We start from the raw sequence: 16987 nt of genomic DNA, 5'->3' as shown, positions 1-16987 counted from the left end.
ACATTAAATATTTATTATATGTTTATTTGCATTTTATCATCACTTTTTATGACCACTTTATTATCATCGGCCGAATATTACAATCTTTAATCTTTAATATCATCTCTTCAGCTCCCTTGGAAAGTTAGAAAGAATTTTAAACCTGTCAAAAAATGGACTGTCAGTCTACACGGTACCTAAACATATGAATCTCGTGTAGACCGATATTTAGAAAATGAAACGTTAATTTATCCTTGTATTTATATTGCGAATGTAATCTTAAATAAAAGATATAGTCACTTATTCCATAAAAATAACAATACCCACATGTATAAAAACCATGTATAACAGAAGTAATTTCCTATAACCCATCAATTCTGAAACTTTTTCGCCCACTGCCCACATTGAGAATCAAAAATTTTCTAGCGCCCCCAAAATTTTTAAACTTACAATCTGCTAAAAATAATAATTGTAATTGCTGCTTTTAAGATGCGTTCTTAAAAACACCATTTAATGAAAACCTTTAATTTCGATATTTGTTTGTATCAATACACTGCTTAGATACGGAGATATGCAGTATTAAAGACAAAAGTGGCTTTTTCTCTTTAAAATGGAATATTTCGGTTCAGAAAAATCGTAGGCATACAAAAAAATAATTTAAACCTAGTCTTAAGCTTTCAAACGATTTTAATGCTGTTTAGTGCACAAATTTCGTTTTCCTCATACGCTCGATCAAAACGAAGAAAAACTTTCAAATTTTTAAAACTTTTCTTCTAACTGATTTTTTTTTTAATTTGATGATTTTTGGAATCTAAAGTATACTAGAACTTACAGGTCGAGGGGAAAATTGGCCACTCACAAGCAGCGAGTCAATGTGACGAGCGCCGGCTTACCGGACTGTGTGGTACGGTTGCTACGTTCTAACGACATCAGTAGTTTACTTAAGGGAAAGACTCCTACCGCACTGCTGTGGGAAGCTAACTAAGAGATATATGGCTGACTACCAGCCAATTAAGGCTCCAAACGCTTTAATATGTTGGACAGGTACTTGCTGGCATTCAGCGACCTAGGTGTGGTAACGAATGGCTGTTTAGACGAAATAAATTTTAATTTATGGATCTCATATATATTTTTAGTAGTTGACGGAGTGCGCATATACATTTTAGTAAATATATGACAAATGAGCGGTTGGGACACGTAAGCCGGTGGTGTACGGGACCGCGCTTAGTCCGCTCACGCTGTTAGGTAAGCTCTAGGAGCTATTTAGGACACTGGTCGTTAACTGTTTCGAGGTTCAGTTCCCGTTTGTGGCAAACACATTCGGTCTTATGCTTTAGGGCGACCGAATGGGGTGGCGGCGGGAGAAATGCCAAGCAAACCATGTCATCTACCAAGTGTACTTTGTCAGTAGAGTATTCAAGCTTTAATTTCTTTTATGTTCGTCTCTCTAAGCCTCTTGGTTGCAAAGTTAAAGGTTTGAATACAATCATGTTTTATCATAAAATGTAGGTGTTCCTTTACTTTTTTGTACTAGTGTAATCGGTATTTAATTTTAGTTTGAAATATCAGGAAAACGTAATTTTATCTTTTTTTTAATCAGCCATCGTCTTCATAGACCGCCTGAACGTCCCTAATTTTCTGTGGGTCTTCTACCACCCCCCCGAAGGTCTCCAGAGCCCACAAGGTGGCGTTACCGCCCACTTTAAGAACGAATGCTATAACCCAATACTTCGGCTTATGGCATCAATCGATAAAGGGATAGACCTGCAGACTGAACCCGGATCTCCTGATATGGCTGGATTAGAAACAAGGGGAACTGGAGGACGAGCAGATCCATTTTCTTAACCCACCGGGTTGGTCTACTGGTGAACTCGTCATCGCAAATCAGCTGATTTCGAAATCGAGAATTCTAAGTTGAAATCTTAGTAAGGCAGTTACCTGTATACGGTTTAGAATACTAGATTGTGGATACCGGTGTTCTTTCGCGGTTGGGTTTAAATTAACCACACATCTCAGGAATGGTCGAACTGAGACTGTACAAGACTACACTCATATATATCATCCTCATTCATGCTCTGAAGAATACTTAACGGTGGTTCCGGAGGCTAAACAGAAAAAGTACAAAAAGCAGCCAGTTCTTTGCAGGTCACGGACGTTTCAAAGCATAACTGTGTGCCCAAACGCTGAGACCCTCCGCAGATTGTGATTATTGCAAGAAGGAGGATATCGCAAAATAATACGTTCTTGTGCGATCGGCAACTGCAGCATAAGAAGAATTCAGCGCGCTCATCCCAGACAATATCATTGGTAATATGTTGCAGACCGAGCGATTGCGGCACGCAGTTTTGGGTAATATTATCCAATTAAAGATGGCGGAAGAAGTGCAGGACTGAGGAATTACTCCTAAATCTCCCTTGGGGCTGAGTTCACATCAAAGCATGACCAGCCGTAAGGTCAAGAAAAACACAAAAATACTTCGCTTTAGCAGAAAGGGCCTTTTATTAACCAGCGCCTACCGTTACCATTTTTAATGGATTACCGATACTATGTAAAAAAGGTGATATCTGTTTATTTAGAATACAGTTTAAAAGATTTTCGTTAATGTAATATTACTTTCGATGAATTTTTAAAAAGTACTAATTAAAACATTTTTTGTTTTTTTAGAAAAATCCTAAATTTTCTGTACATCGTTGACTAAAAATTTGCATTCAAAATAATTTCCAAAAATGACATCTGAATTGTTAATTATTTTTTACATTTAATATTTTTACAATTTTGTTCTAAATTAAATTTTTTATTTTATTATTTTCTAGATAAATTTCGTGATCTAGATAAACTATTATGACCCGATCAGAATAACAGATTTATTTATATAATAAATAAAAGTGTCTCTTTATATATATATATATATATAAAATAGTAGAACAGAAAAAAAACTAGATGAGTAAAAAAAAAAACAAAAACGTTATTATAAATTACTGAACCAATTATATTTATCCATGTTATATGAAGATGCGGAAAATTCAATTCTATATAAAAATTATAAATAATTTTTCAACTAAAACACAATTCATACACCGCAATACGAACGTAGTACATAAATCAATCCTTGTCAAACAAAGCAATTTCTTTTCTTTGCCAAGACTATTCTGTAACTGAAACGTGTTGTCAGAAATACAGTACCTGACAGTCGGCTTTCCAAAATAGAATAAGAATATTTAGCTAGACTTAGACTAGTATATATTACTTCATTACCGTATTTACAGTCTCTAAGATAATAATAATAATTATTATTACTATTCAATTTAATGTAATTTCAAAAAAAAGGAAACGGTAAAATACAGTTTACAAAAGAAATGAATTAAAATCTATAACTACATGGCTATTTCGATTATTAAACGATCACCATCAGAATGCAATTTTAAAAAAATAAAACATACAAATAAAATTGTAAAAATTATATTAAAACAATACTTATGAAAGGATAATGTAAAACTTTTTTTTAATAGTATCTTGGACATGCTTCTGCGTAAGTTTTAATAAAATTTACGAGATGGATGGATTTAACGAAAAATACGAAACGGGTAAGTGAGAAAAATTCCAAATTTTACTGGAAATCAATTCCGAAATCATCTGAACTAGAAGAAAATCATGTTACACAGGTTTTATTTCTACCTCGTGTTCATAAAATTAAAATAAACAGTTGTCTAAAGACTATGATGTACCATTTTAGATATTCGTAGTCCAAATTTAAAATTACATTACATGCATCGAAATCACTCCTGTGTTGGTTTGAACCGTTTAAGTAAATTACTTTCAATTTTCGACTGAAATTATATAAAATTATATTTAATAAATGTTTAATTAACATTTATTATTATTATTATTATTATTCTATATAAACAAGAAAGAAACATTTTTTTCTTAATTTTAGTGTTTCGTAAGCATATATTTTTAAATAATTAATTATTATTTTATTATTTATTCTTTCATTTCATTATATATGTTAATTCTTCAGTATATACTACTGATGTTTGCCTAACAATCGAAACGGGCATTTGTTTTTAATTTTAATTTAAATTTATTGTAAATTGTTTTTTGAACGGTTTGTTTTATATTCTAAATTATTTCTGTAACGGTTTGGCGTTGCACATTTTTTGAATTTATTGTAACGTATTAAAAACAGTTTTATTTCATAGGATTTTAAACACAGTGGTAAAGATAAAAATAAATATTATTAGACGATTGTTAAAATAAATAATTTATGGTCGAATATTGTAACATAAGGACCGAATGTAATACTACAACACGATTATGAATGGAAAGTACACTAAATTACATGTTGTCCCTAACTTACCGGCTTCATGAACAGGTTTTCTAAATAAAAGAAAATATATAACAAAACTGCTAAATAAAAATATAGAACTCGATCAAAAATGTAGTTTATAATAATTGTGAACTAATTTGAAATTAATTACTACAAAATCAAAATATTAAAACACTTTCTGAAGAGAAGATAACCCAACCAAACATGTATTTTTAAAAAAAAATACAGTGGTAACACAAAAAATACGTACAATCATTTTTATAAAAACGGGAAATGTTTAAAAAAATATATATTATAAATTGTAAATAAATGAAACTTTAGAATACTTGTACGTTTAAATGATAATTAAAATTTAAATAGAATATTAATTCTAAAAATTAATTCATTGTTAATCAAATGAGTAATAACTTTATTTCATCGACATATAAAGTTACCATAACCTATGATTATTTAAATAAAATTATCCTGACCAATATTATAGAACTTCAAAGATTTATATCAAATAAATAAAAATAGTAACATAAACTGTTACGTTTTAAAAATATTATATCAATTATTTAAAAAAAAAAAAGAAGCATTTAAACTGACCGTTATCGGCGGGCTTCTCAGACGCCACCTGGTCGCTGCTAGCAAGCAGCGCTCGATTTTCGAGCCTATTCTTCCTTCCGAACAATACCATTCCTCGAATGCGACTGGTTGGTAGTTTGAGAAAATAGCGAACAAGAAGGGAAGAGTAACAATCGGTCTGTCAGTATGTAGCCCGCGCTAACATCGTCGATTTGAAATATTTCCAACAATTGGTGATAGATGGCGACACCAGACGAGTATTCAGAATCGTCTGTCTATCTACTGCAGCATTTATAAAAAAAAAATAACACCTGTGTTTTACTCAAGGTCACATACTTGTGATTCGCCTACCGCATACTTTGGGATACACAAAAGATAAATAAATAAAATTACCTTTAATAATTACAATACTTTTACTTTAAATCGTAAAAAACGGTTTGTAAACGGCGCTTATGAAATTTAACTACTTATATAGGTCTTCTCATTTAATAGAAATGAAAGGCATATATTTTAAAATTAAATTTTATTAAATTATTTTTATCTACTATCATATGGGAACATTCAACAAGTAGGTCATCGTCATTACAACCTATGACAACACAAATACAAACCGTCACTTTAAAATAAATAATAAAATATAAAACATTACTCTATTTTACTTAAACTATCTGCTTAAAAACCATTTGTTATTAAACAAAACATTTTTTGTAGAATAAAAGAAAAACAATTGCAACAATAAAATAATATGAAATATAACATTATGCTCGTGAAAATATGTCACTTTATAAATACTTTAAAATTAAACTCGTTTACTATTTACAAATAAACAAATTTATAATTTACTATTTATAAATCTATAAATTAAAAAATGACAAAAATTTATCATACTGCATGTATGAAACTATCTTGGAAGGGACTGGTACCAGAAAACAGAAAAAGACAAGTCTAATTAACCAATACATTATTACCTCTGTAATAATAAACGACTGACTGTGAAAAATCACTACTAACTGAAGAAAATAGTAGAGCGGTTAAAGAAAACATAGAAAAAGACTAAAAGGATGTTACTGAGAGTACAATGTAAGGGACAGCAAAGAAATAATTTGTTCAGTAAAGAAACCGTTTGCAGGTTATGGAACGTAGAATTCTTACTTACAAATGGAAATGGGTGGGGGATAAGACTAGGAGATGAGAGATGAAGCAGAAGAAATGAAGCGTCGGTGTTCATAAGAAGGAAAAAGATAATTTAGTAGAACAAGAAGAAGATAAAGCGACAATATTCTAAATACTGAAGGAAAAATGTAGGGTAAAACAGAGCAAGGGAGAAAACCTGAAAGAGGCCTACAAAAAAAATATGTTCAAGGAATAAATCAAACAGGGTTGATGAATTAAGGGAATCTTAAAATAAATTTTCAGCTGTCAAAAAATAAAAAAATTTTAGCAAATGCTCTTATCTCAAAACAATTTATTTTTAGGTATAAGAACATACATCACTCAAGTCTCCAGGGAGGGGGGTTCAAAGGTGTTAAATAGAAAGAGTAGGATTATGACACATTTTAAAAGCATTTAAAAGTAAAACTTAGATCTATGACAACCCGAATAATAATGGTGGTCGTTTAATATTTTTCAACCTAGTTTCAAAAACAGTCTACAATATGTATTAAATAATCATTTATCTGTGAAAATAATAGCAAATGGTACTATCTCAAAACGATCTATTTTTTTGGTAAGGGACTACCACACCCACAAGCTCCTGTGGGGCAACTAAAAGCTTTTAAACAGAAGGGTTCTGATGATGCATTATTTTAAAGGGAATTGAAAAACAAACATATTAACATAAAAAAAAGTTACCATACTCTAATCAAAATGGTGGCCATCTAATATTTTTCACAGATAATTTAAAAAGTGGGCTACAGTGTGCCCCAAATAGTGGTCTCATACCGATTGCTTCAAAGGATAGAAGTATTTCCTTAATTTATTATTTTTTTTTTAACGTTCCACAATTGAGCAGTTACTTAAGAGATATTGCAGATTACTTTCGAAACAACGTGTGAAAAACAATTACATGGCCGCCATTGAAGAGTTTGAATTATTTATAATAGCCTGAAATATATTATGAACATTTTTTTTTTGTCAATATCTTATAAAATGTATCACAATATTACCATTTCTATTAAAAATTTTTGAGTTGCTCTTCCCTATGGGTGCTTGGGGTGTGTTAGTCTCATACTGAAAAATAAATCATTTGGGGAGGAACATTTACTAAATTTAAATTTTCTAGCTTAAAGAATTAAAAGGTATTTTAGGATTTACAGTACCTAAATTTTTCTGTAAGCCGATTTGATAAACACTGAAAAAAATTATTTTTATTAAGAAAGTTAACTAGTCTTGGCTTTACTACAGTTTCCAGACTCTTTTAAAAAATTATGAAAGCAGGGATATGGGCCTAAAGTTCCCGACATAATTACTATCTCCTTTTTTAAAAACAGTAACTAACACTGCTTGTTTAAGTTTATGTGGAAATTAACCCGATTGCATACTTAAATTGCATAAATACGCAAAAAACATGAGAAATATGTTCACACACGAATTTCTGGGCGTAGGAAGAAATCTCATCAAAACCAGATGACATTTTGGTTTTCGTATAATTTTTTTCAGTGTAGAGATAATGTGTAGGCTCTAGGAAAATAATAGCCCTACTTCGGTTGAGGTAAAAATATTGTCAAATAAATATCGATTCTGAATTGTAATATTCTCAAGAGGAGTTTTTAGATTCTTTACGATTCCTACAAAATATCTATTAAAAAAAATACCCGAAACCTTTTGAACCTCACTATCTGGATATTTATCTCGGCTTTAATTCCGTCTATTTTATATTTTTTATACTTTTTACTTATTAACTGATCGATTAATTTTCACTGTTCCCTAGTATTACCGGTGTTATTATTAAAGAAGTTTCTAAAATATAATTCTTTTTAACCTTCCTTGGGTCATGGAAAGTCAATTCCTGTACTTACTGTAATGTCTTTTTACATCTAAATTTTACGGTTGATTTTTAACTATTTTAAACAGTAAATTTTTTCTTTTAATTTTATTTAATAAATTATCCGATAGCCAGGGTTTAATTTAGATGACATTTTTAGTTTTTGTTTTAAACTCTTTGTTTTTTCGGAACATATTTTTAAAAGTTCAGAAAATAGCTCAAAAGCTCTGTTTACGTCTTTTTCATTAAATACTTTATTCCGATCGGTATTTAAGATCTCATGTTTAAACCTAACTAAATTAATAACACTGTATTGATATACAGTATTACATTCTGAGTTTATTTTACATACAGTGAAACCTCTACAAAACAGAACCTCCAATATCGGTACTTGGGTTTTCCAAGTCCCGATATATTTTTATAGAAATTAATCTCTTCAAGACGGTAAACTCGACAATACGGACACGGAAGGGAAACATAAATTTTACTTTTAATTTGACATATTAATCTTGTTCCATTGGACGGAAAGAAAATTAAAAAAAAATTGTACATTCCCACGGTTTGTAAATTATAAATTCAGTAATTTATTATTATAATACAGTACTGTAACTGTTGTTTATCTAACAATCAACTTTCAGGTGAGGCTAAAGATGTTAACACAAGAAATAGTTATCGACTGGAAAAATAAAATTAAGAAATAACCGCAGGTTACGAACCAAAAAATATCGATAATCGCGATGGAATCGATTTATTTTTTCGAGCTTTACCGAACAAAACATTGCTTTTAAAAAATTAAAAGCGTATTGGGGGCAAACAATTCAAAGAAAAAAACTGTTCTGGTGTGCGGTTTTGCGGATGGCACGTTGCTTAAACCGTTGGTGTTAGATAAATCTCGGAAGACTCGCTGTTTCAAAAATGTCGCTCAGTTACCACTGGAACGGTACCCCGATAAAAATTATTAGATGACTCCTATCATAATGGAAAAACGGCTATATAATTTAAATGAAAAAACGGTTAGTGAAAATAGAAATATTCTAGTTTTTTTAGACAGTGCGTCGTGTCACCGTCATGGAAATTATTCTAACATAAAACTTGTGTTCTTTCCTCCAAGCACAACTAGTGTGACATAACCGATGGATCAGGGGGTTATTAAATCATAAAAATTCATTATCGGAAACACATTCTTCAGTCGCTAGTCGTCAATATGGATTCACGTTCATCTGCTCAAGAATTGATGCATAACTGTTCTGGATGCACTAAGGTGACTCTTCATCTTACAAACAAATTACAAATAACTGTGTTAAAAATGCGTCTAAAGAAGCCAGTTTCTGCACTGAAATCGATGATTATGTTCCCGATAAATTTACTTTGAGCAGTACAACGATATTGCGTGAAGTTGAATTTCTGTTGCGTAGACAGCGGTCAAACATCGGTTCATGCTGAAGACTAGGCGGATATCGATAGTGATTTGGTAAACGAAGAAGGATCTCAGACTGTAGATGAAATTATTTTCTCTGAAACAGGCAAGATTACCGAAAGTTCAGAAGAAGGACTCGGAGAGGATACAAAGAACACAATTAACAGTTTTGGAGGAGCATTGGGTACGGATGCACAACTCGAAGAATTCGCGATTTGTATAAACAGTGATGATTTGCGAGTTTTTTAACCGCTAGAATATATTATTAATTTACTGTTAATATAATATACTGTTAGTATAGTATACTGTAATAGTAAATTATTAAAACAGGAAACTGTACTTGACTATTTTAGAATATGCTTTTATTTTCGAATTACTCGTAGTATTAGATATGTTGTGTATTAGGCTAAGTGAAGTTTGTCTATTTACTTATATTATTGAAGTGTATATTTGAAGTGAAGTGTATAATTATTGAAACGAAAGTTCCAAGGATAAGTTATCGAAACAAAACTGTACTTGATTATTTTAGAAAATGATTTTATCTTATTTTTAGGCTAAGTATATGTCTTCTAATTAAATGTAACTTAAATGAAAAATTACTAACTTGTAAAAATAAAAAAAAACACCCTCTTTTAGTGTAACTGAACTATTTTTGAAAATTATTGGTTAATGTTCTCTATGTGCAGTATAATTTTCGGATTATTCCAAATGTTTATGCTTGTCTAACTTCATTTTACATTTGTTTAATTCATAGGACAGGACCTCACTATAAATTACCTCGATTTTTAAAAACTATGCAAAACATAGACCTCTTAAAAATGGAATTCTTACTCGGTCCCGTCAGATACTGTTTTGGGGAGGATTTAGTTTTTACTGTATACGCTCTTAAATATCACTAGTATAAGGAAATGTTCCACAGAACATGTGCATTGTGATGCCAGCATGTGCACATCAGCAAAAAAATTTAGACATTTCTTTGAATTGTTTAAATTTAATGAAAAAATTATCTAAACAAGTGTTTGTATCTAACCTCGTAGGGGTGTTGACCAGAGACTCCATACCGTTTGAATAAAGCAAAAATTTATATTTATTAAATACATCGTTTTCCTCTAAAAGATTCAAATTTTTATCTGTTACAAGCATAGTTATTGGATTGCTGCTGTGGATAAGTAAGAAATTACGTAACTCAATAATAAATACCTCCGGTATCGACCAATAATATCTATAAAAAGAAAAACTTTTACAAACATAATTATCAACAAACATAAACAAAAGCCGATAAGAAACTGGAATCTTCGACCTTGACGGGAATGTCGTTTTGCACGTTCACTATTACACCTCCACCTCTATATGTTTCATTACATTTGACATAAAGATTATATCCATCAATTTGATAATTATATAGTTCTTCATCATAAATCCTTATCTCAGTTAATAATATTACTTTAGGAAATAATTTTAAAATAATAATTTCATTTAAGAATAAATCAAAATTTTTACGAATGCTCCTTATATTTTGATGAATTAGAAATAACGATTTATTTTCCATAAAAGAAAAGAATAGTGAAAAACTCAACAAAACGCTATTTAAGAACAAACACTAAACACTATTACACACTGTTTAAAGGAAAAAGTAAATAATAATACAAATTTAAAAAGCACTATTTAAATTTATTGACATGATCAACCGAAGTAAGCACAATCACAGGAGCACCATCACTTCTGCGTAAAAACGTTTTACCGCTACGTACCCAGAAATACTTGAAATCCTTTTCCTTTTTCAATTCTCTTGCCGTTGAAAACACTTTCCTACGATCAGCTGAAAAATTTTCATTTATAAACACTGGATTATAGGTTGATAACCCTAGGTTCTTTGTTATGGGAAGCCATAAAGGACCGCGGGCGTCCAAGAGGCGACTAATCCTGCAGGTGGCTTTATCCATAATTTATTATGCGGTCCCTGCTTGGATGGATGCATTTACCAGTAAAAGGAACGTTGATAGGCTGTTGTACCTGTGCCGGTTTGGTAAACGCGCTACCTCTGTTTGTAGATACTACGAATTACAGGACACACCGGAGCACACCATATACTACTGTTGTAGGTGGGACGGTGTTCGACTGGAGCTGGCTTTGACCTGGCTTACTCCAGAGTGGACTATGGATTGATTATATGCTTTCCAGTAGGCAGGCCTGGGGAAATGTGGAGAAACTAGCTACTAGAATATTGAAGACAAAATCCCGTGACGGTTGGGACCTCGATCGCGTGTAACCGTGCGTGTGTTTAGTTAGGGAGGGGAGCCTCGATCTGGAAAGGACAGTTCGTCGAGGTGGGCCGTTCTTGATGAGGGATCGGGGACCCCTTGAGGTAGTTTTTGTATAATGACAACTGGAAGCTGGATAGCCTCATATAGGAACATCGCTAAAAAAACTGCACTACCCTCAAGCTCACTACCACCTCTGCACGCTTAACCCGGCATTGCTGGCTAGGCCATATGTTACGCCTTTACTGGCTGGTGAGCGCTCCGCTCACCGTTCGGCTTTTTCTCTTCCGTAGTTCGATTATTGTTAATTTTACGCAAATAAGTATTTTTTTTTATCGTTCGTTATTAAAAAAATAGGGCTAGGAACGGGGGGGGGGGAGGTGGTGTGGCGACCAGAACGTCACTAGGCGGGTGTCTTCCCCTACGGGGTTGGGATGTTCGTTATTACTATTTAATAATATAAAATTAATTTTCTGATATATATTCTATTATTTACTTACGTAAATGATGTATTTTGTTCGGGTGACTTCTGGAGATTTTAGATACACTTATCACCATATTTGCGTAACGCACGTAATTTATTTTTACACTTATTTTATTTATTATACAAACAAAACTAACATATAAGTTTGCAGTTTGAAAATTAAAAGATAATAGTCTACATTTTATAAATTATAAGAAAAACTGTTTTTATACTACCAATAACAAAACAAATCGATGAATGATTTTTGTTACATTTTTGAAAAATGTATCCCGTGCAGCTAAAATAGTACAATTATTATAGAGATATTTTAACTAATCATCGGTTTCTACTCCTTTCTATTTATTGCATTTTGTGCAGATTGTAACTGTATGCTCCCTACAAATAGCAGAATGGCATTTTACACAGCTTACTTTTGTTTTCCTGTTTTTTTTATGTGAGCAATAAGAGCATAAACTTGTATAAAAACATAACAAAATACTGAACGCATAATAATACACTTGAAAAAACTGAATTTTTCCGTAACACAACTACTAGCTACTGAGCGTTGCGCTCACCGATATGACGCTGAACAAACATATTATGAGAAAATCAACAAAAACTACACGATAACATAAGAAATATAATGATAACCAATATCTCTAAACGTCCAGTACAAAAGGTACAAAGTCGTAATTCTAAGAAGTGTAAGAAAAAACTATAACAAAAAAAGCACGTAGTGAGCACAACGCTCTCTAGCCAGCAACGGCGGGTTAAACTCATACTGAGCAACGTTTCCAGTAAAAGATGAATTTTTTTTACGAATGGCAAATTCAAATCCTAAATGAGATTAGAACTCAGGACCACCTGGATGAAGTCATATTCGTAACCAATCCATCGTGAAGATCAGTGGAGTGGTGACCTGTATTCATAAAGAGTTTGAAGCAGTTTAAAAGAGAAAGAATTCACGGTTATATTTAGTAATTATAATCTTTACCAAAGTTTTAAATTACATTAGATTAAAATTAAATTAATATTACTAAATTTTATTTTATTATTAATACCTCAAATACGATTCTAGTCGTAATTTAACAAGGAAAAAAATGGATGAATTATAGATTAAAAATAAATGACAGATACTTGTCGGGAATCAACTGATTTAGTATCCAGCAACCTACATTGTACTATTAGCCAGCCAGTTAACGTTTCATTCTACTGAGTGTTCGGAAAGTTTATATGCACCGGAATTATGGAAATGTAATGACGAAACTTTCTTAATTATTACTTTGCATTTTTATTTAATTATTTTATAGAAACGGATGTTAGAATAATTGGAATGCTTTATAAAAGGTGTTGAAAATGACCTCCTCCAATATCAATATAACACTGCACACATTCCAATTTGTTTTCAAACACTTTAATCGGTTAATGTACTGAAATTTCTCGTACGTATGACGTTATTACGGTTTTTAGTTCGTTAATCGTGCGTGGTCTGTTGCGATACAACGCTTGTTTCACTGCCCCCTACTGAAAGTAATCTGGGGGAATCAGATCGGATAATCGTGCCCGAAATGAGGGACAAACCCCTAGAAATGGTTCGTTCTCCAGAGACATTTCGTAAAAACGTCAATGACCTGTTAACTGTATGCGCTATGGCGCCATCTTGTTGGAACCAACCGTGATTGATTTCCGCTTTTGTTAACTGACTAATGAAGTTTGTTAAAACAGCACAATAATGGGTGGTATTAACTGTATTTAAAAAAATATATTTACCCGCAATACGCGTTCTACTCGCACTGACCCTGACTGTAATTTTCGCTTCGTGTAATTCAAACGGTTAGTTGTCGATCCCAGTGGTTTTTGAATTAATATACCCTCCCAGATGAAACCACGCTTCATCTGTAAAAAAACGTAATGTCGAGAATCCCTACGGAATTTTGTTCAAAAAACATTTAACCGGTGACAATAACTTAGTCTTTTGGTATAATCTGTAGGTTTCAGTTCTTGAACACACAAACTTTACAGCAGAAAAGTTTCAGTTCTTTTCTTACAGCTTTACGTGCGGTAGCAAATCTGATATCTTGTTCTTATTACGAACTCACCTAACGCCCAAAGAACGGAATGCACAAATAATTCTAAAGCATACTTGTACTGCACAGCGACTTCCTGAACATACTGCATAAAAAACCACCATGAATTTAATTTTTTTTTTCAAATTATTAACTTTAAAAGTAATTAAACAAATTAAAGAACTATTTTTTTTGTTCACTGAATCATTAAATAAATGTTCTCTACTGCATGTTAACTGTTAACACACAGTAACTACTGTATGTTAACATAGTAGACCGTGAACAGCCTTCTTTCAAGCAGAAACAGGTTAGATTAATTTTTGTAGCACCTCAACAATTATTCTTATTACTATGACGCAAGTAAAACAACTCAGATACAAGCAGAACTAATTAGTCTTGCTTTCTCTGCGAATAATGATGTTTAATATATAGCGAGTCCCTGAAGTGAACAAAGTAAAAATGTCATATATAGGGCAGAATATTATCTGCATTTCGATAAGCTTAGCATGTGGATAAGCAACCTTATATTTGCTCAGTGAAGTAGACGACGGAAAATAATTCCGTTTCTCATAATATTTTTACTTCCTTGTACGAAGTAAAGGAAGTACTGTGATCGCGAAAAATTTCGGTTTTCAGATTTCAACGGAAATATCCATTTTTTTTTACCATCCCTGAATCCATTTTGACTAGTTTCGGCGTGATGTGTGTACGTACGTATATCGCATAACTCAAAAACGATTAGCCGTAGGATGTTGAAATTTTGGATTTAGAACTATTATAACATCTAGTAATGCATCTTCCCTTTTGATTGCAATCGACTGGAGTGTCCAAGAAAGCCGGAATCCAAAAATTTGGATATTGGACTTTTTCTTAACTGCAGTAATAAGCCTTCATTGAGAGCTTTTCAACTATATATCATCGACTATATATCAAGTCGTACTTATTTTCATAGGTTACAGAGTTATAGTCAAATGAAATTTTAATTAATGAAATATTTGGATCTTACAACGGGAAAGGCACATCGGTTCATATCAGACATCATCTCATTTTTAAAAAATTTAAATATATTGATTTATTAATAGTTAACTTCTAATTGTAAAAAAAGTTTTGTAATAAATAATAATTCAGTAATAACAATAAAAAAATAATAATAAATGTCAGAAGTTATTTTTTTTCTTTTTGTCCAGTCATTTGACTGGTTTGATGCACCTCTCCAAGATTCCCTATCTAGTGCTAGTCGTTTCATTTCATTATACCCTCTACATCCTACATCCCTAACAGAACAGAAGTTATTAGTGAAATAACACTTTAAGTACTTTTAAAAATGTGTATATGTAATTTAATAGGAGTACAAGAAAGTCATGTGGTTTCCACATCAGATTTTTTATAGATGGGATCTTGTTCTTAAGAATGGCTAATCGTTTTTGCCAGTGAATTGGTTTTGTGTCAGGTCAACCTACAGCAATTACAGTTAAGGAACCTAACATACGTATTTTAAATACCATAGAATTTAAAACCGAACCGAGCCGGCTCGAACTGCAATTATTTGAGCGTCACCTTTAACTCTCCTGTTACTGCTGCTATTGTTGTACATATGTAGGTATGACACTACTCTCGCCTACTGTTGTCAGTTGTAAACTGTTTATATTTCAGTACAGTATAGTTTCTTTGTTTGCAGTAATATTTTTCTAAATTGCCTTATTCAATCAGTAAAGAGTTGCTATAATGCAATGGTATAAACGTTATGAATCCCTTTAAGAAACGCGTCAAAAATTTATGGAAAAAATTCCGAATGTCAGTATCCCAGCAAAGAGTAGCATATATAATTCGGGTTTAACGGGGTCGGTTTCGAACGCAGAATGGAACCCAAAAGAATTACAATGAGATTGTAAACCGTACGGTAAGTCACGTAGATATCATTTCTTCCGCTCAAAAAACAAAAAAGTTTGTAATATAAATAAAACTGTTTTTAACAAAATCATACTGATATCAAAAAAGGTAAACAGTACATTTCTAGATTCAAAATCTGTAATTAATTTAGAATATTGTTTAGAAAAAATACATGTTAAATATATGTAATAGACAATTCTAAATCTAATAACCTCTTCGATAAAGGCTAAAATAAAAAAACACTTTAGTTTAGGTTCGGGGTCTATAATTTTAAAAAATGAATCTGATGTGGACATCACATGAGCCTTGTAGGCCTATTAAATTACATGTACACATTTTTAAAAGTACATAAAATTTTATTTCAATAACTTCTCATTTTTTTCATATTTTCTTCCTATTGTTATTATTGAATTATAATTTATTGTAAAAGTTTTTTACAATCACAGGTTAATAATTATTAATAAATCAATATATTTAATTAAAAAAAAAGGTAAAAAATTAATTTAAAAAAAAAGAAAAAAGGAGATGAAGTCTGATTCGACTTATGTGCATTCCCTTTGTTTGATTTCCCTTATAAGAGATTTTTATCTTTGATTTTTTTTATGGTGATTGTGTAAGTTTTTTTTAGGGTCATATTTATTATATATTTTTTTGTTGGGTTCGTGGATCTTTCCCTCGTTATCGTTATGATAGTTAGGTTAATTAATGTATTTATGTTGAAGGATTACTTACCTGCTGTTTTAAATTATATTTTGTTTTTTATTTTTTTTACGATTTTTATATTTTTCATTATTTTAAGGGATTTTAAGTTAATATTTCATTAATTAAAATTTCGTTTGGCCATAACTGTGGAACCAAGGATAACGATACGTTGTATCGTATATATATATATATAAAACGATATATCATAAGAGATATATCATAATTTATCATATATCGTTGAAAAGAACTCAATGAGAGCTTATTACTGCAGTTAAGAAAAAGTCCAACGTCCAAATTTTTGGGGATTTTGGGCTTTTTTGGATGCTTTTGGT

General features: G+C 31.5%; 1 protein-coding gene across 5 annotated transcripts in view; it reads right to left on the bottom strand.

The window, feature by feature from the left end:
• The window catches only part of vari (MAGUK p55 subfamily member vari), a 287390-nt gene that overhangs the window by 216513 nt on the left and 53890 nt on the right, over positions 1 to 16987 (bottom strand). The window contains exon 1 of one of the 5 annotated variants that reach the window (XM_075355206.1): positions 4895 to 5016. The exons of the other annotated variants lie outside the window; for them this stretch is intronic. Coding sequence (XP_075211321.1) covers positions 4895 to 4985 — 91 coding nt within the window. The 5' untranslated portion in view covers positions 4986 to 5016. Of the gene's footprint in view, positions 1 to 4894; positions 5017 to 16987 lie in introns of those variants that run through there. 5 annotated transcript variants of the gene reach the window in all.

The sequence above is a fragment of the Lycorma delicatula genome, chromosome 2, assembly GCF_047948215.1.
Source record: "Lycorma delicatula isolate Av1 chromosome 2, ASM4794821v1, whole genome shotgun sequence".
Classification (NCBI taxonomy): Eukaryota; Metazoa; Arthropoda; class Insecta; order Hemiptera; family Fulgoridae; genus Lycorma; species Lycorma delicatula.
Note: the sequence above shows the minus strand (reverse complement) of the source record. Positions and strands in the feature narration are given on the sequence as shown.